The following is a 20,028-nucleotide window of genomic DNA, read 5'->3' as shown; positions in this document are numbered from 1 at the left end:
AGTCTCCAGACACTTAGCACGGAAAGAGCAGAAGACTCACGAAGCAAGACCAGCGGAGCAGGCCGTTCCCCCACGCTGCGCCGGGCAAGCGCGGCACGGTGGATGGAGGAGCGGCCCGCGTAGTGGCAGTGAGGGACAGGACCCAGCAAGCCCCACCACAGCTGGGCAGGCAATGCTGCGTGCTGAGGCCTGGAGGTCTCCCTATGGACTGGCAGCCGGTTCCCTGGTTCCAGTTCCATGCACTTGGACCAGCACGGGTGTAGACGGGCCGAACTCTAGCCCAGGGATGGGCACGCAAACTTAGAAAACACCAGGTGGGGCATCCGAACAACAAAGATGACAGCACGTCGTCACACGGTAAAAAGAGCCCCAAGTACACCCGAAGGCCTTTCCCTGGAATCCACGGTCCGTGCTGGTCTGGGTGCCCACCCGGGCACAGGGCTCGGTCCCCGGGCCCTGGCAGAGGACACGGGGAGCAGGTCAGCAGCAGCGCAGATGCACTCTTTAACCCCACTCACAGGGTCGGGGTCTAAATCAGGGGCAGTGGCTGTCCTGCCTCTCCAACATAGCACCTGGCATCCGGCGACGGGGCTGCCTTGACGACCCTCTCTCGGGGCCCGCTCAGTCGTCTCTGAGCACATCCCAGCCCTGGGTCTCGCTCCTCACCACAGGAAGCCTCCGCCATTCGAGGCACCCCAGAGACCCACCCGCCACAGGCTTGCTCCTGCGGGGGGCTGGCCAGCATTCTGCTGCCTTCTCATCGCCCAGAATTGGGAATAGCCTGGCTGGCCGCTCGCCAGGGCTCAGGCTCCCCTGCTTCCTTCTCACTCACATTCGCAACCAACGGAAAGTAAAGTTTTCCTGTAAAACCACACGGTGCTCTCGGCTCTGCTCCACCCTCCGTCCTGCCCTCCACCTCCCAGCGGGCCTCCAGCCAGGCGGCTTCTCCACCTCCCCACCCACAGCTGTGGCCAAGGCTGTGCACATTCCCCTGCTCCCGCTGCTCAGTAACAATGCTCCCAGCTATCTGCACTCGACACCCGAAAGGAGGGCCGTTCCCAGGCCCCCTGGAGCCAGGGGCAGCCACGTGACTGGGTTCTGGCCAACGGGATTCTGGCGGACAGAAAAAGGTTCCTTGCCTGGGGTGTCCCCATCCTAATCCCTGGAAGCTGTGACTGAGTGACCTGACAGGCAAAGGGGGACTTTGCAGGTGGAATTAAGGTAAGGATCTTGAGATGAAGCGGTCATCTCGAGTTTTTCGGTGGGCCCAATGTAATCACAGGGGTCCTTACTGGTGGCAGGCCGGCGGGAGGGTGGCCAGGACAACGGGAGCCATGACCAACAGAGGCAGAGGTCAGGTGCCTCACCTGCCTCGGTCAGGCCCAAGCCGACTCTCCGGGGGGCAGAGGCCCCCGGCCACCCCACTGTCCCTCAGCTGTGTTGTTGTCCTCAAGGGAAATCTGTGCTTATGCCTGGTTATGTCAGAGCGTCTGACGAGGTTGAAAACAACAGAAAACACTCAAGAAACCATCAATAGAGAAAACAAGTGGAAGTTTAGTATTTCATACACAACTTAAGAAAAGGTATGAAAGATTATCAATATAAACATTGCATAGCAAATAATGTGTGTACAAAACCCAGTAAGAAAACATAATTTTATCACCTAAGATGATTCATAAAACACATGTCACTATAAAGCAAATCGGCACGTCACAGGCAGTGACACCTGCCCAACTGCAGCGGAGAGCAGGGCCGCGTGCTTCTGGGCGCCGAGCCCCCACCCCAGGACGCCGGGGGCCTGGGCGCACGGCTGGCTCCAGCAGAGGCTTCCTGGACTCGGGCCTGCAAGCCGGTCCGGAGCTCGGTGGTCCCTCCGCCCTCGCCAGCAGCCTGCGCAGGTCGCAGGGTCTGTCGCTGCGCAGCGGCGGGCGGGGGAGCAGGGCCAGCAGCTCCCCTACTGGTAGGTGACCTTCACGCAAAAGGCCTCTTCGTTCTTGTCCTCGTGGTCGTTGATGTAAATCAGGATCTCCTCCTCCCCGGTGCTCTCACGGGGAGCGAACCGCAGGCCAATGGTGTAGGTCTCGCCGCCCCCGACCTGGAAGCAAGCATCCGTTCCAAGCCCTACCCCGGCCGCCGCCCTCTCCTCCCGCAGGCTCCGCAGCCGCAGACGCAACAGAGGAGCTTTAGCTGAGGCCCCAGACCCCAAGGCCCAAGGCCGCGGGACTCCAGGCACCTGCTGTTCTGAGCTGATCCAGCGGATCCAGCTGCCTCCCTACACGGGGGCTCGCTTTGCAGTAACACCCTCCCTTGACTGTGACGAGCTGTACTTTCTTCCCAACGCTCACAACAGAGAAAAGGCTAACTCGCGGGCACTTATGGACAAAACTGAATCAGCTGCGGGGCAGGTGAGCCAGCAGGACCCTGCAACAGGGCCCAGATGTGGGGGCCCCAGAAGCACAGGCGGAAGAGCTCAAAGAGGGGTCCCTGGCCCCCCACACCCAGTACCTTCCCCAGGCCAGATCGGCACTGCCCCCACCCCGGACTCTCTCCAGACCGCCCCCAAATGCGGGCCGGGGCTCCGGGGAGCAGCAGAGCCCAAACCCCAGGCCCCACAGCCCTGGCCGCCCCGCACAGCGCCCGCACCTGGAAGGAGTCCTCCCTGAACTGCAGCAGGTCCGGGCGGTCGCTGTGCAGGTGGAAGGTCCTCGCGGAGGGGTAGGGGTTGGTGTAGGTGATGCGCTTGTTGGCGCCTTTGCCATCCCCCGCGGCCAGCGTGATCTCGAAAGCCTGTGGGGGCAGCAACAGCAGGCACCCTTGCTGAGCCTGCCCCACACACGCGGCCCAACCTGGGGCTTCTCCCTAAATACAACAGACCCCCGCGGAGGGGGCTCACCCTGCGGAAGCAACCACACCCCTACCCCCAGGCTGCGGAGGAGGAAACTCCCACCTGAGACCAGGTCACAGGACCAGGTGACATCGGTGACCCAACACCCCCACCTTGCGTGCCCCTCCTGACCTTGGAAATGAGAGGTGGGCGGCAAGAGAGGCACACGAGCCACGAGGCCACCAGCTGGTGGTAGTCCACGTCGACCAGGTTAAGGTGGATGAAGCGGCTCCCAGCCCTCCGGGGCCTCACAGCGACGTGCAGGTCCTGTACCGCGTGCGGCGGCAGCGCGAACACACCCCTGGGGTCCGTCTGGGAATGGGAGGAGAGACGGGCTGGGAGGCGGTGCCCGCACTGTGCAGACCGCAGGTTCCTCGACGCCCGAAGCCCAGGCCACAGAGAGACCCCCAAGGGAGCCCCAGCGACTCGGGCAGCAGGGGGGCCACACGGCCTGCGTGAGGGCAGGAGGGGCCCAAGTGACACATCTGAGAGCAGACCCAGCCACGCGATCAGGTCCGCAGCGCGTCTCGGTCTGCATCACCACGCGTGCGTCCCTCCGTGGGGCCGCGGTGCCCCGAGAACCAGAGCCGCCCCAGCCGAGGGAGAGCTCGGCGAGCTCCAGCGCCAAAGCCTGGCAAGGAGTCTGCACAGCCCACGTTATCCAGACACACAGCAGCGGCTAAATTTATTCCAGACCTGCTATTAGCATTTGCCTTCCGGTAATTCTAACTGGCCTCTGAGGTGTATAGATCAGTCGTCCCACGACGGCGTATCCAGTAAAAGGCAACTGGAATGAAGGCTCTGCCAGGAGTCCCAGAGGAGCCGTGAGCCTGTCCTCGGGACCCACGCCGGCTGGAACCAGTCCCCATACCGTCCGTTCCCAGGGTGGGGTGCAGACGGCGAGAGGCCAGAGAACGCGCAGGGACCCACCTTCAGCTCCTGGGGGTGCGAGGTGAAAGCCTGCACTCTCCTAACTGCCTGCGTCCCCCGAAGGACAAGGGACAGGCGGGTCCGCTGGCCTGTGACACAGGAGACGTCCACACGCTGTAAGGAGTGGAGGTGGACCTGCCACACCTGGACAGGCGTCGCCAGCCAGCGGTCCCTGCACAGGACAGAAGCCGTTAGCACCACTGGGGAGGACAACAGCCCTAAGACGACAGAGGAGCCAGGAAGAGGCCGAGAAGGTGGCCAGGAGGACAGGGGCCAAGGAGACGGGGGGAGCCCAGCTGTCGTCACCCCTGCAGCCACCTTCCCAACTTTGAAGGCCCACTTTGACTTTGCACCATGACACCAGCATGAATGACAATGTGGGCTTCTGCCAGAAATGTCACCATCCCAAACCAGGCAGTGAAGCCCGTGGACAGCAGCACCCCGAAGGGTCTGTGGGCTTGGAGGTCGTGCAGGCCAGAGCTCATGGGCCCCATCCTAGCTGCCTGGAGCCGCAGGACGATACCAGCCCTCCGCTGTAAGTGGGACTCAGTAACCCTGTCCCCTGGGTTCATCTGCACAGTCCGAGACAGACACCGAGCAGTTATCCCCCATTCTCAGATGTCCCATCCCAAAACCCCCAGCCTGGCTGAGTTTTAAAAGATCCTCCTTCAAGGGACTAGAACAAGAGACTTCGTGGAAAAGGTGAAGGAACAGGGTCATTTCAGCCGAGTGGGAGAAGCGGGAGGGCGATACGGTCACCGTCCCAGGCACGGAAGGATAACGACCTCCACCCTCACCTCCCCTGGTCAGAGCCGGACACTGCACTGGGGCAGACGCCGCCTCAAGTCTCTCTCTTGGGCGGGCTCTCCACGCGTCCCTCGGGCCACCGGTGCCGCTCTGGTCAGAGGGCGTCCTTTGCGAGGCCCCTGCCAGCCCTGGAGTCTCCCCTCCCGTGGCCACAGGCCCGACAGGAGCCCCGTCAGGAGCTGGGAGAGCCGGGCCAGCCCTTCCAACACTCCACCTGCTTCCCACCCCCACCCACCCCTCCAGGCCACCGGGGTTTGGGTCCACGGACTTACGCGTAAACAGTGACAAAGAAGTCTTTGCTCTCTGGGCTTGGACCACTAGCCACCTTCAGGAACACGTCCCGTGGCTCCCCGAGGCCCTGGTGGACACGGGAGCACCCTCAGAACCCCGCCTGCTTTCCCGCTCCAAGCCTAGCCCCCTGAGCCCGCATGAAACAGAAGCAGCAGGGACCAGGCTCCCTGCCCCCCAACAGGTGTTTAATTTTCGGTATTAGTCAGAATTCAGTTTTGGTTTTTTTTTTTCACTGCAGAAAAGAAAGTCATTAACTTCTTGATTTCACATTGAGATCCGTAATTATATTCTGCAGGAGAATTTATCCAGTCTCCTAACCAGTCATAACACAATTATTGCCCTTATTCTGTACACAATGGCAATTAATAAGGGGCTTAATTACCACTCACTTTGCTTCATCCCTTTTTTTATTTAAATTCAGATAATCAAAGAACTGATTGCCGGCAGAAAAGATGAACACTCCTGCATAAATCTCCCCCAGGGACGTCAGCGCAGCCCATCAGCGCCTTAGGAAGACCCCACTTAACGGAAAGCTACAACGAAGAGGCTGCGGGAGGCCCGTGGGCTCAGACAACAGGGGACGGGCAGGGGGACGGGCTCGGCAGAACTCACCACATTCTGGGTCTCACAGATGACATTGGGGTCGCTACATCGGACATGGACTGGGGGTTCCTCACCGGGTCTTCCCACAGGAGCACCTGGGGCAGGGAATATCCAGAACCAATGTCTTTTCCGAACAGGCCTGGGCTGTGTCACACGCTGTCTGGGGCAGGCCTGGCCCGTCACAGGTACTCAGCGGACTAGGAAAGGGGCGACGCCACCCTTCCCCCTGTCCCATCTACACAGGACTGGCACTCTTGCCATAAGCCGTGTCCTCGGGGACTCATCTGAAGGGAGTGACCAAAAGTAAATGGGGGGACTGTGGAGTACAGTGCGCGACACTGAAGACACCGTCGTGTTCCGGAGGCACCAGACCGGAACCAGACAAGCGACTCGGCAGCCGAAGGCACAAGTATGCTCTGGGCACAGCCCTCGGGGCCATGGGTTTCAGGAGGCGGAATCAGCCAGCCGAGGGCACACCCTGCCGTCTCAGAGGACGCAAGGAGGTCACCATTGCAAAGGACAGAGGCAGGTGGCAGAATTTACAGGCAGGTCACAGGCCGGAGTAGAGCCTCACGGGAGAACACGAGGACGCACGTTACCACCCTCAGGGCAAAACCTTCTCCACCCGCTGACCCTGTGAACGCCGCCGCGGGGACAGACGGGACCTGCCTGGAAGTGTGTGCCAGGGAGGCAGGCGGATGGCCTTCTTCAGGAAGGTGAGCTCCGGGTGGTAGAAGCGGAAGACCTGGTCCACCACGTGGGGCTGGGTCTCCACGGTGAGGCAGAGCACAGCGAGGGGCTTGCCGCCGCTGCCCCCGGAACGAGACCTGCCGAGACAGCAGCCGGCGCCGGTGTCAGGACCAGCCGGCGGGCCCGCAGACAGCTCCAAGGGGCCACTCGCCCCGCGAGGAGGGAGGGACAGTGAGAACGGGGCATGGAGCCTGCAGGTGCCCACACCGAGGGGACAGCGCCGGCGAAGGACGGCGTGTGCAAGTGCTCTTGGGGCGCACCCATCGCATGTGGCTGCCGCCACTGCTAGCTCTCGGCACGGCACACGCCCCCAGTGCCAGCTGGAAGGTCTGCAGCCCCAACGGCAGACACCCCTCAGCGGGAAGCCGTTCGGAGGGTCTGACGCTAACCTCACCAGGTCCCCGTGCGTGTGGCGGACCATGAGCCCATGAGTTCTTTGATTCCAGAGGGTAAAAGGACCTAAACCAAAGAGGCTAGAAATATAAACCTCTTAAAAAAAAAAAAAAAAAAGTTTGCTGGGGCACCTGGGTGGCTCAGTCGGTTACGCATCCAGCGCTTGGTCTCGGCTCAGGGGGCAAGACTGAGCCCACGCCAGGCTCCACGCTCAGCAGGGAGTCTGCTTCAGAGTCTCTCTCTGCCCCCTAGCCCCGTGCACACGAGCTCCCTCTCGCTCTCTCAAAACTAAATAAATCTTTAAAAAAGGGAAAAAAAAGAAAGAACAAATATCTTTATTCCCCAACTCAGTCTGGCCCCAAGCCCTCCGGGCCCCCGAATGAGGGCAGGCCGGAAGCCCAGCCCCGGAGGCAGCCTCCCCACATCAACACAGCTCCCAGGCCCCCAGACAAGCCTTCCACACGGGGAAGACACGATTACTGTGAAATCTCTCAGATGTACGCATACAAAAAGCTAGAATATGTAAAGATCTGTTGAAGTCCTAAGTCGTAACAGGACAGCCACCAGGGGCCAAAATCCCCACCGGGCTGGACCCGCCAGCCACACGGTGAGCTCCGGGTGCCCTGCCATGCCGGCCCAGGGAAGCCCCTTCCAGACCCTGTGGGCACCGTCCTGGCTTGTCTTTGCGGCCTTCCCACCTTGGGATCCTTGCGCCATGCTGCGCTTGCTGGGGCCTGGCCAGAGTTCCACCTGGCGTCTCCCCGTCTCGTGGGATAGCAGCTTCCGCAAGTACAGTGGCTGCCCCGTCACCTGTGCCCTGATGCTCTGGCCGCAAGGGCACCCACACACCGAGACACCGTGTGTATTCAGCGGCTGTCCCAGCCTCTGCCCCCAGCCACCACCCCCCTTGCCCTCCCCTGCTCTGGCCACAGTTCTGCTCCCCTGGCTGCTCCTAGAAGCATACGGGACAGCCCGGCTCTGGACAGCCTCAGCCAGCGACCCGTCCTTGTCCCACAGCGGCAGCTCCTCCCACAGTGGGCCTCGGATCCAGGATGTGATTTTCCGCAGAGCAGCCCCAGCAGTGCCAGGCAGCCCCCTCCTGCAGGCAGGGGCCCAGGCTGACTGCCCACTCTGTGCCCAAGTCCTAGTATTTCCAGCTCGGCCCGCTGCTCCCCAGCGCAGGGGGCACAGACAGCCATTCTGGCCGAGTCCACCTCCTTGAAAGCTTGGCGTTCTGGTTTTACTCTTCCAGTGACCTGGTTAACACGCGAGCCATTAATCTAGTTAACAGTGCTTGGAAAGGAATGGCAGTGGCAGGGAGTGGGCAGTTCCAGCGCCCGGTGCCCCCCACAGACGAGAAGCAGCAAACGTACCCCTGTGCGTTCACAAAGAGACTCCAAAACACCGACGTCTCTAGGGGTGGCCAGGGCGTAATTCAGTGCTGTGAGCGCTGACCAGTGAGATGGGAGAACCCAGTGTTTATCTTGACTCTCTGGTATAAAATATCTCAGGGCAACCAAACTGCTGGGGGGAAACTCTTGTTCATGGCAGAATCCCCGCTAAGGAGTCCAGGAGGAATGGAACGAGTTGAACGTGCCCATTCCCCAGCCTGAAAGTGCGTGTGGGCCATGACTCCGAGAGGGAGAACAGACACGGGGCCCTGGGCTCCGCGGGCCGGACTCACCCGAACCACACGTGGGAAGACAAGGAAGCACAGGGTGGATGCGAGGCAGCTCAGAGGGTCTGACCGGGGCAGGGGCAGCAGCACACGGCGAGGCCATGAGTCCTTATCCGTTAGGGACGCACACTGAGCTAGCCCGGGTGAACTCATACCATTTTGGGGTCTGCCTTCAAACTCCAAGTGCATGTACGGAGAGTGTGGTAGCCTCTCAGATTTCACCGAGAGCCCTACGGGAACAGCCGACGTATTCCTTAAACGAGGCAAAGCTGGGCCTCCACGTTAGGTAAAATAAAGCAATTTCCACCGTGACGGGGCTGTGGGCACAAGCAGCCTCCGCAGTGAGGCAGGGACGCAGGCCTGCAATCGGGGGCCGGCTTCCCATCGGGACTCACTGAAATAGTCTGTTCTCGGGGCAGGGGAGGAGCAAAGCCTTTGCTTTTGTTTTTACTTTCAAACTACTTCTAAAGGCATTCGTCTGCCCAGAAAAAAAGCCTCAGAAAGTCCTAAAAACAAGTGTCCTGAGCACCCCTCAGGACATCCTAGAGGCAAGCTGCTCCTCCCTTCCAGGCAGGATGCCCAGCAGTAACCCCAAGGCCCACACTAATTCTAGGGACGTGGGGATGCTGTGGGTGAGGGTCAGGGGCCCGTCTCACCCCCGTGTGTGGTACCCGTGTGCCGGGACAGCTGTCCTCACAGGGCGTGTGGCAGGTACCCAGAGCACCAAGGGCTACAAGGTGCAAGTGGCCAGTGAGAGGCTTCCGGGCCAGACACCCACATGCAGGCCAGACCAGCGTCACCTGAAGCAGTCACTGCCCCGTCAGAACAGGAAAAGCCCACCTCCACGGGCCCTGCTTACCACCACCCACACGCCGGTAGGAGGTTCAGGGAAGGACACAGGGCCAGGCCCCAGCGACCTAACAGCTGCAGTCATGGACATGTCACCGGGTCCGCTCAGAGGACACCTGACTCTCAGTGCAAGACCCCGGAGCTGTCGGGAATCAGAGGGATCCTGTCCCCTTACCTTGGCATGCTTAGTGGGCATCGCACTGGACCTCTGGGGCGATCCGGCATCCGTGCCCTTCTCAGATCTCAGCTCAGCAGAGGCCTGTGAGAAACCAGCCGGCACCAGCAGGTCACGAGACGGGGTCCGAGGGCAATGGGCCCTTCCACCTGTAGGACGGCTCCCGCCAGGGTGGAGGGCTCCCGTCCATGGTCTTATCTGTTATCACAGCATGGCTAGCCATGGCCAGAAACCAGCCTCACCCCCGAAGAGGGAGCAGGGGTGGCCGAGAACCGTGAAGGCCCACCCAACACGCAAGCCGGCTCTGCCTGACGTCTTCACGGCCCTTATGACCACTTGCCCCAAAGCGCACCCAAAGAGCTGCCAAAGGATTCTGTAAGGCTCGGGGGGGCCTCGAGCCCATGGAAGTGAGCAACACGATCCCACAGAGCTGAGCCCAAAAGTTCAGCAAAAAGGATGAAACGCAGGCCCTGCACGCCCCACGGCTCCCACCTGTCGCACCGCGGGGACCATGCGCACCCAGCACTGGAAACCTCCAAGCCTGCGCATCCTGCAGAGAAGCAAACGCTACAGAAGACGTGGGCAGACATTAACTAAGAACACAGAATGCTGGAAAGTTCCGGCCCATCAGCTCTTCTGAGGTGAGGGAGAGATTCTGTGCCCGAGAGGTAGAGTACTCAGAGGGGACGGTCGGCCTTTCCTGAGGCCCCCGTGTGCACACACACCCAGAGGCTAGTGGAGCAGGCGAACTCCGTAGGCTGTGTGGTCTGAGCAGGGGAGACATGTGGGAATGCCCCTCTTCCAATTTTTAGCCAAGTGGGACTTCCCCATGTGCCTGACAAGCCCGTCTGGCACTGGAAGAAAGGCCTGCTCACCTGCACCAAGGCCGGCGGCCCCACAGAGAAGGTCTGATATCGGAAGGGGATGTGGACGGTCTCCCACGGACGTAGGAAGATCTGCGGGGCAAGGTTCCCTCGGAGATGGAACATGTCCTCTTCCACCGGTGTGTTCAGCTCAGCCGCATCCTTAAAGTACCTCCACTCCCGACTGTCCTGGATGATGCTAGAAGGCAGGAAGAAATGGGCTCTGACACCGTCCCGACTGATGCTAGAAGGCAGGGAGACAAGGGCTCTGACACCATGATGATGTCATGAAGATGCTAGAAGATGAAGAGACACGGGCTCTGAGACCGTCCTGAATGAAGCTAGAAGATAAGGACACAGGCTCTGAGACTGTCCCAGTGATGCTAGAAGATGGGGAGACACAGCTCTGAGCCCGTCCCGGGTGATGCTAGAAGATGGGGAGACATTCTCTGAGGCAAAAACGCTCTTCCTGCTGAGTCCCCTGCCCGCCCATGAGAGCCAGCACCCGGGACCGTGGGCAAAAGCCAAGACCAGTGGGACCATCGAGGGTTGAGAGCAGCTCAGCTTTCATCTCAGGGAGAACTGGAGTCACCCAGGGGGCACCGAGCGTGTGGGGCCACCGCCCACGCCCACCTGAGCTCGGGGTTGTCCACCTCGATGGTCACAGTGTGCTTCATGTTGTGGGGGTTCTTGAGGGCAAACTCGAAGAACTCGGCAGTGCCCAGTGTGACGTGGATGGTGTGTGTGGTGGTGATGGCCAGGCTCAGCGCGCTGGAGATGCTCTCAGCCTTCATACGTTCCCGATAGGCAGCGATGACCTGCAGGTCGCGTGTGTGCTGGGCGCGGACGCTCTGCTGAGCCTGAGGACACGGGGGCCAAACCAGGTCACAGTCCTGGGCTTACTCTCCTTCCCGAGGGCCATTCGGCCACCTCTCCCACTCCCCAAATTCTTCCCGGAATCCCCACAAGTGGCAGAGCCCGGTGACCAGGTCCAGGGTGGGCACCGTACCCAACCAGAGCAGTGAGACTGGCAAGCCTTTTGCCAGGATTTCTGGAAAGAAAGCTCGTCTTAGCACGGGATGAGTACACAAACGGGGTTAGTGCCCCCGAACTGTTACTGTGCGGGACAACCCAGGGCTGCAGGGGGTGGGCAGAGGGCAGAAGTGGGGGCCGGTCCCAGGGGCCCAGGCCTGCCTGGTCAGTACCAGGCTCTGCGTGCGGGGCACCTGCTCAAACACAGAATGGTGGGTCCGGAGTCCCAGCCAAGGGCCCTGGGGACGGCGCTACTGCACAGCCTGTAGCCTCCGACGACCGCCACACGAGAAGAGAACCCACCAGCCCTTCTCCCCGGCCAGGGACCCATGGAGAAGGTGCCTGGTCTTCCCACGGCTGGGGCTCCGCCGGCGCGCACAGCAGCTGACGCGGACCAACAGCAGATGGTGGGGCCAGCTGCCGTCCTGGGTGCCACGGAAACGGAGCCACCTTCCTGAGGATGCTGGGACTGTCCCCAGCAACAGCTGGGATACCAGCGCAGGCATCTGGCCCCACTCTGTGCCCAGGACTCCCCCAAGAAGCCCCCAGACCATCAGCATGCCCAGCGCCCAGCGTCAGCACCAGGGAAGCAGGCCACGCTCGGCACTGCTCTCCGCCTCCCAGGCACAGCCCGTGGCCCAAGGCCCGCTGACTGCAGGAGCATCCGGCCCCGAGGTCCAGCCCACACGTGAGGGCAGGAGCCTGCCCCAGCCACTGGGAGCACGGAGGGCCGAGCAGGGACGTCTTTCCAGACACCTTCCTGCTTAACATAAAGGGCGATCCTCAGAGCTCTTTCTCAAGGTCCCTGTGGCTTCCTGACTCCATGAACCCATCTCCTAGGTCTATGCTGCAAAATATGATGGGGTCTTCTCTAGATTTTTAGACAAAAATGGGGATTTTTCTGGTCGGAATGAATTCCTTGATTTGCACTGATGACCCATTCACAACCCTGACCCCCAATATGGGGGCCCCTCAAAACCCCCTCAAGAACTTTCTTAAGAGCCCAGGTTATGGACACATACGTGCGCAGCCCAGCCGGACACAGGATCTCCAGGGCTGGAGCCCAAGAACCAGCTTTTACAAAAACTCTCCAAGTATCTGACTCTCCAAGAAAACCTCCCTTGGTGGCTGAGAGCTCCGTCTCCCCTACATTCCACAAGTAGGATTCGGAGGTGGGGGTGGGGGAAGCCACGCAGAGAAGAGCAGCCGGAGGACAAGGCCGCTTTCATTCCCGACCGCAGCCCCCACGCGGGGACAGCTGGGGGCAGTGGGAGGTGGACAAGGGCCTCACCAACAGGCTGGCCCCCCAGCAGCTGAGCTCTCCTCCGGACTCCTGAAGGCGCACGGACCTCATCCGCTCCAGCTTGCGCCTGCGGACGGCATCCCCCTCGCGGCTGGCACCCGGGGGCCCCTTGCTCCCGGGCTGTGTGCGGGTGAACAGCATGGCAGCCAGCTCACGGTCCACGTCAGCCAGCTTCTGTGCTTGGACCACATTTTTTACTGCTGGAAGGTTCAAAGAGGGAGCAAGAGATTAAGGTGTAGAATTTACTTTCTTCAAGCAGACCCAACAAGCTTCCGGCCACCTCACCCAGGGCAGGAACTCAGCGGGCACCTTGCCCTCTCCTGTACCTTCGAAGACATTCATAAAGACGGCAACCCTGCAGGCTGGTCTCCACAGCGTTCCCCCTTTACCTGCCTTTCAAATAAAGGAATTCTGATCTTGCTCCTTAGAGACAATTAATACACCATTAGGTGACTTTCCGGAGGAAGATAAAAGTCTGTGTTCTAGAAGCTGATGCTCTCTGGGTTCTCAAAGGCCGCTGACACCCGATCCAGGATGCAGCCCCGCCGGAGAGAGCCTCCCGACTCAGGGACCACTCAGAGCTCTCCGGACGCTGTCCCAGCAGGTCCTCAGACCCCGGGTGTGCTCAGATCAGGACTTGGGGGCTCTGGCGAGCTGCCTGCTTGACCTGAAGCCCCAGCCCAGGTTGGGGTGGGGGACTCAGACCAGCCCGGCCCCCAGGGAACGGACTCCTCTGGGCGCCTCTGCTCAAACCCCAGACAGACACGGAAGCTGTGGGAGCAGACAGACAGACGCTGGAGCAGCAGAGGGGCCGCACTCTCTTCAGGTGACAAAGCCACGCACGGCACACCTGAGCGCACCTGAGCGCACCTGAGCGCACCTGAGCACACCTGAGCACACCTGAGCACCTGAGCGCACCTGAGCGCACCTGAGCACACCTGAGCGCACCTGAGCGCACAAGCTGACACGAGCTTCCCGGACCGGCACCCAAGCTGGCGCAGGCGGGCAGGCAGAAGAGAAGGGGCGCCCCAACGTAGGCCCGGGGCGCCCCAACGTAGGCCCGGGCCCCCCGCGCCTCAGGCACCCGCAGCCCCTGCGTGAAGTGAGCACCCTGCTAAATCTGCGGGCCGACTCCCACAATGTCGCCCCATGCGATGGTAAAGCTCTTTCCCCTGACTCGCCCACTCCTCCTCTGTCCCCCTACAAGGGCTGTTTGTGGTTCCTCACCACCATTTTAAAGCTATTCAATTGCTTTTCAGGTGTTATGAGTCGCTCTAGACAAGTAAAATCCACCCCCAAAATAATTTTTTGGGTGCAGGCATAGTGGGTGGGCCAACCCCCCTCGGTTGGGTCTGAGCAGCCTGAGGCCCACGGTCCCAGGGGAAGGGGACAAGCAAGCTGGGGGTTGACCAACGAGCTCTGGGTCAGACCACATCACCCAGTGCCAAAGAGACCAGACACGGAATCCCAGCACTGCTCAGAGCCCGGGGGCACTTGCTAAAACTCCGCACAACCTCCTCGTTGCTGAGCCTTGCCCACTGGGGAGGACGGGCTCTCTGGGGACCACTCCCTCCTGTCTTCGCTCAAACAGGGAGAAGGGGACCAGGGACTTCAGAGACTCTCCGCTCACGCAACCGACACTCACGAGTTACAGCTCGCTATACGGCCTTGCCGAGCCCCCGACCTGCTGGGCCCCAAGGCGGGGGCTTTCACAAACACGGCCCACCAGCTCTTGGACCAGCCCGGGACAGAGAAGCCCTGACCCCGGACGTGGGAAATCCAGATTCTCACCCAAGCTCACCACCGTTTACCACACAACCAGCCAAGTCACCTGACCTCCCCTGCCTTGGTTTCCTCAACACTGAACGGGAGAATGGACACTCAGCCGACGGGATCATGCGCCCTGGACCGCTCCGAGCGTCAGAGCCTCTGGGGTCCCTCTCCCGGGAGAACACTCGAGCGCCCACAAAGTCTGGGCTGGCGTTTCAGAACGCACAGGCTCCTAGAGGCCTCGAGGCTCTCACCAGCCACAGCACAGGGCCTCCCTCCTGGGCACAGGCTCCAGGACAACAGCGTCTGAGGACCGTCAGCACAGGAAGCTCGGGGCAGCTGTGGATCCGCGCCAGGGGGCCTGTGACATGGAGGACACCACCCAAAGGGCACAAGCGCTTTTCACCCCACCAACTACTGTGCTTCCAGGTCTATGGGTGACTTGAGGAGATAGAAAACTTCAGACATCCCCTGCTTTGGACAACATTCTTCCAAGTGCCGGCCTTTGCTTCCCAAGCGCCGCAACTGGTTTAATCCCCCGAACATGGGGGCTTCAAACCAGTTTTTACAAACCATCAGGGTCCTTGTTCAGCAGGGAGCCTGCCTCTCCCTCCCCCTCTGCCTGCCGCTCACGCTCCTTGTGCGTGCGCGCTCTCTCTAATAAATAAAAATAAAATCTTAAAAAAATAAAAATAAAAAACAAAGAGAAACCAGTCTCTGTTCATCCTAGCCTTTTCTTCACTTCCTGCTAACCTGAAGATGGGCAGCTAGGACCCAACACGGATACCGCGCACAGGGCGACAGCCCCGCCGGTTTCCACGGAGCCCTCTCTAGAACATTCCGGCTGTGACGCACGCGCTGACCCGCACAGCCTGAGGGTCCACCGAGGCAGGTAGGGCGCTGAGCTGGACACGACAGCCCCCCCAGATCACACATGTCCCTGCACACAGCCCCACCCGCCCCACCCAGCCCCACTCACGTCTCAGACCCCCGCGCGTGAGGAGACTGCCTCCCACGAAGTGCAGGGCGCCATCGTTCGAGATGACCCGGGACCTGGAAGGTGGCAACGAGCTCGACTTTCTCTTCATCTGCTCACACATGTGACCTAAGTTAGAGACACCCCAGCAGAAGGTGTGAACACCGACAGGAGCGTGAGGAGACACACCAACTCCCCCGCAGGGAGCTCAGGGTTCCAAAGGCCCCGTGCACACCCCTGGCCCGCTGACACCCCGGAGCTCTGGATCTGCTCGGCGGTCGAGAGCTGGCCGGCGGGCCTTTCTCCTGCCGGGTCAGAGCTCCCAGTGCTCACACCCTCACCCCCCCCCCACCTCCCTGCAGCGGGGCTCACACGTGCCCGTGCCCGCGCCCACGCCTTGGAGGAGGGCTCTGTGCGCGTCTGCTAACGTCAGACAACACTCGTGAAGGTCAAGAAGCCTCAGCAAGCTAGAATCTTCTGGAGCTGTTTCCACACAGAAGCCTTGGCAGGAAGCCGCACTCGGCTTCAGAGGGCCAGGCATAAGCCTGGGGATAGAGCTCGTGGCAGGCCTGCCCGGGTGGACGGCAAGCAGCGCCCCGCTAACCCCAGCATGTGCAAGGCCCACGGTGGACGGAAGCCCAACCTCAGAGCCCATGACCCCTCTGCGCGCACATGACCCCCACCTCCAGGGAGGTGGAGCACAGCCGATGAAGTCGGATTCCAGAACGAACCCCCCCACGTTCCGGACACAAAATGCTCGCACTGTGGGCTTCCCCAATTCCGGCAGGATGGTACTGAACGCCTGCAGGCGTGGCCGTCCTGGAGACCTTCCTGGGAGCTGCCCGTTCCCCACCTCTCTACATCCCCTCCCTCCCCACCTCCACTCTGGCCCTGGGGGGGGCAGACAGGGTGGCTTCACCCCCTCAGCTCTGCCCACCCCGCCTCTGTCCCACAAAACAGTGCTAGACACAGAAGCACAGCCCTGACCACAGCGGCGAGCTGGGCCTCAGCAGCGGTGACCAAAGTGACCTTTTCATCTCCAGCTGTCGGACAGGAACATCTCCCTCTTGACTGGTTCCGAGCTGAGGTCGGGAAGGGAAGGCCTGTCCTGCCAGGAGGTCCTGTGGTCTCTGCCCTGCCAATGGGCGCTGCCCCTGTAGACCCCAGTGTGCAGCAGCTGGAGAGACAGATGTGGCAGCAGACCAGCCCTCGGGAGACCAGCAAGGACTAAGGCCCCAGTCTGGGCGTGGGGGAAAATGCTCGATTCAAAACTGACAGATGGACTGAAACCGCCTCTGGCCAATCACGAGTGATGTACTTGCCGTGATTTACAGGCTGGGGACACACAGGCGAGCAGAGTCCTGCCCCAGGACTTCCATTCTCATCATTTCCAAACTCCTCTGGTTGCCTGGTGTGTTTCTGAGACTCTCACATAGGGTGGCCTCCCCCAGCCTTCTTGCAACAAGAGCTGCTCCTGGTCACGAGCCCGGGGGCGCAAAGCGGTCACAGCTCGGCCAGCAGTCCCGGCAAGCACAGGCGCGCTGGTGTCTTCCACAGCCCCCGGCAAGGAGACCAGGCATTGGGACAGGCGTGGAGCTCACTGTCCAGAGCCTTCCCTGAAGCAACACCACAGTCCAGGCCCAGCAAAGCATCGGGTTGAGCCCAGGTTTCGTCTGCCAGGTGCGCACCACGTCACCATGAGACACCAGATGGCAGGCCTGCCTCCTCTGCGATGGTTACTCACGGGCCTGGCCACAGAGGCCAGTGACAATCCTACCCGGGGGGCTTCAGGGCCAGGCCCAGTCCTGCTGCTGCTCCATCCCTCCCCCCACGCTGGCTGTGCACGCGCAGTGCACACGTCTGCGTCACACTCAGCCCTCGGACGGACACCCTCTGGCCCTGCGTCTTGAGCCTCAACTGTTCCCGGCCTCTGCGCGGCTGAGCACGGAACGCTTCTGCCTGTGGGTCTGCCCACCACCCACCCCGCGGCTGCCTCTCTGCTCTTGCCCCAAAGACAGAGGAGCAGCGGAGCCTCTGCCAAACCCGGCCCTCCTCCCCCTGCGGTCAGCTCACCCCCAACACAGCTCAGAGCCACAAGGTCGTGAGGCTCGTCCCCAAGAACGGAATCTGGTGTGGACACCACTTTGACGGGCTCAGCTGCTCATGCCGCAGGGCCTGCTTTGTCAGCCCAAGTCCAAGAGGCACAGAATCAGGCTCTCACACTCACTCAGCCTCCCGTTCGTGAACCTCCCATCAACACACCAGGCCACTGCGCCACTGCTGGGCGACCATCGCAGCAAGGAAGACCAGCCATGTCCCCAAGAAGCCCCAGACCCCAACGGGGACAGACAGCCTGGCCAGGCAGGGAGGGGACAGCCAGCTGACGCCAGAGCCCAGGTCCTGGCACCAACACTCACTGTTCTGGTACCACCCTGCTCTCCACATAAGGGGAGCGAAGTGCCCCGGAGCCCAGGGGCGCTCTGTTCCTGCCCCGAGCTCAGAGTCGGTCCGGGCTCCCAGCTCTCGGCGCTGTTCCTCCCCAGTGTGGGCGGACCGTCCGGCCAGCTCTCCATCCCGAGGACCTGCTCCGTCAGTCACCCAGCAGTGGGCACACGCCACCTCCACTCCCTGTCAGGACAATGGACTTGTGCCGCAACTGAGAGGCCCTGGGAACCTCCATGGCCGCGCCTCAAGGACAGGCAAGGAGGCCCCCCACCGTGTCTGGCCGGTGTGCCTCCGTCCGGCCTAGAGACCATTCCACTGGGGGGGACAGCGGCAGCTCAGGAGCTGCTGCACACAGCTCGCAGGTGGACGGCCAGTGGCCTTGGAGCCGGGCTCTCAGGAGTCATGACAGTCACCGCGGCACACGGCACCAGCAGGATGATGTGGTCACCTCCAGACAGACCAGGACCGTCCCCAAGTGTCGGCGTTTCCTCCAATGCATTTTGCACTTGCAGTGTTGGTTTGGAAGCTGGGACAATAAACTAGATCGGGGGCACACGCCGCTGACTCAGGGACCGGACACGGGGAAGGCGTTCACTTCCTCTGGGTGCAGTCCAAGATCCCAACGGCCGCGGCTTTCTTTCCCTTCGGGGAAACCTGGATTAAGCTGGGGACCCGCACATTTGCTGCAGAAGCAGGAACTCCCTCCAGATGGGCAGGGCTCCTGACACGGTCTACAGCTACCTCGGTCCACGGCAGGAGGAGAGCACGTCACCGTGTCCGACTCCAAACCCAGGCCCTCTATCGACACCACCCGGCTCTCCTTCAACCCTGAGAACACAGAGCCGGGAGTCACAGCAGCCCCTCGCTCCCCAGGGGCCCCCAGGAAGGGCCGCAGATACAAGTGACAGCAGCTCCCCAAAGAGCCACAGTCACACCGCAGACGAGGCTGTAGAGACCGTCACTGAGCCTGTCTGAGCCGAGATGCCACGGGCACGAGCACCACCCGTCCTGGGGCGCAGAGAGGGTGCCCTGTTGTGCAGCCTCGAGCTTCACCACCCGCCGTGTGAATGCAGAGCAGAGGAGCAACGCCACGCCGGGCGCAGGGACGCTGGCCCGACCCTGCTTCTGTCCCCCGAAGCTCGCACAGCCTCCTCCTGCTGCTGCTTGCGGCAGAACAATCAGTTTTATAACGAAACAAAAGCCACAACACTTTTTTTCAGAAAACGCAGAATTTGCAGGGGAAACTATGGCGTGGCCGCGCGGCCCAGCGAGCTGCGCACATTTGTCCTTTGTTAATCCCTTGGGCGGCTGCGCTCTCGGGCGTCTCCGACTCTGCCCTGTGCGCTATCGCGCTCTTGCAGGCGGAGTACGGAAACGAGGACTTGAGAGAACATATAACGGAGCTAATCTTTCTTCTGCAGATAAGACGTAAAACTCGGAATCACTGCACATTTGCAGGCTGCGAATAAACACAGAAATAACCAACACGATCTCGGACGCCGGACACTCCTCGCAGCCACCTCGCTCGGAGGAGCCTCTGAATGACGTCGGCTTCTCCCATGCGGCTCGTTTCTCCCTCCAGAACCTAGTGAGTCTTGCTGTTTCCATGCTGCCCGGGACGTCATGGTCGCAGTCAAGCAGGCAGAGCCACCCTGAGTACCGTTACTCAGGGGCTGTGCTGCCCCGTGGCGGCCCCGGCCCACCCTCCACACTACCCACATGGCTCCCGTGGCCCACGAGGCTCCAGGTTTTAAAGTCAGCCTGGGCCGTGAGAAAGGGAAAATTCTCCCATAAAACGTGAGAGGTTTGAATCTCATGTGGGTAGACGCGGCTCCGAAAACCTCAAACGTCTTGGTTTTGTCCTCCTTTCCATTTCACCCCGAAAAACCCCAATCTTTCCAGAGTCCCCTGGAGGGAGACAGAGTGGGCCTGTCCCCTGGTCCCACAGGGGCTCCCTCTGGTCCCCTGCCCTGTGGGGGCAGGCATGCCAGCCCCAGGTTCCCCGTTGGTCAGGGCCTCAGAGGAGCCCCCAGGACGTCTAGGGAATCCCCTGTAGCCGCAGCCGGCCCCGCGCCCGGTGTGTCTGATCTGAGAGCAGCCCGCGGACACCGTTGGGTGTAAGCCCAGAGCAGCAGGCTCTAAAGGACTGTGCTTCTCTGCTCCTTTATCCCCAGGCAGCACGGAAGCTGAGGAACACTTCCCGCTCCTCTCCTGTGAGGAAGGAGTTCTGTGGGCTCTCCTGTGAGGAAGGAGTTCCAGCCCTCCTGGAACCAGTCACC

General features: G+C 61.2%; 1 protein-coding gene across 7 annotated transcripts in view; it reads right to left on the bottom strand.

The window, feature by feature from the left end:
* Window positions 1-1,540: 1,540 nt before the first annotated feature.
* The window catches only part of NPHP4 (nephrocystin 4), a 106,102-nt gene continuing 87,614 nt past the window's right edge, over window positions 1,541-20,028 (bottom strand). For 3 of the 7 annotated variants that reach the window (XR_007126609.1, XR_007126611.1, XR_007126612.1), the window contains 8 exons: window positions 15,308-15,433; window positions 12,547-12,758; window positions 10,857-11,083; window positions 10,236-10,422; window positions 9,361-9,444; window positions 6,185-6,342; window positions 5,525-5,610; window positions 4,894-4,979 (listed from right to left, as the gene is read on the bottom strand). Coding sequence is in view for 1 of the 7 variants with exons in the window: in XM_047725783.1 (XP_047581739.1) it covers window positions 1,955-2,095; window positions 2,644-2,787; window positions 3,017-3,196; window positions 3,815-3,986; window positions 4,894-4,979; window positions 5,525-5,610; window positions 6,185-6,331; window positions 9,351-9,444; window positions 10,236-10,422; window positions 10,857-11,083; window positions 12,547-12,755; window positions 15,308-15,433 (1,799 nt within the window). In the remaining 6 variants the exon portion in view is untranslated. Of the gene's footprint in view, window positions 2,096-2,643; window positions 2,788-3,016; window positions 3,197-3,814; window positions 3,987-4,893; window positions 4,980-5,524; window positions 5,611-6,184; window positions 6,343-9,350; window positions 9,445-10,235; window positions 10,423-10,856; window positions 11,084-12,546; window positions 12,759-15,307; window positions 15,434-20,028 lie in introns of those variants that run through there. The other 4 variants (XR_007126610.1, XR_007126613.1, XM_047725783.1 and 1 more) reach the window with 3 other exon arrangements.

This window comes from Lutra lutra, chromosome 4 (assembly GCF_902655055.1).
Source record: "Lutra lutra chromosome 4, mLutLut1.2, whole genome shotgun sequence".
Classification (NCBI taxonomy): Eukaryota; Metazoa; Chordata; class Mammalia; order Carnivora; family Mustelidae; genus Lutra; species Lutra lutra.
The sequence above is the reverse complement of the archived record's forward strand: the minus strand, read 5'-3'. Positions and strand labels throughout refer to the sequence as shown.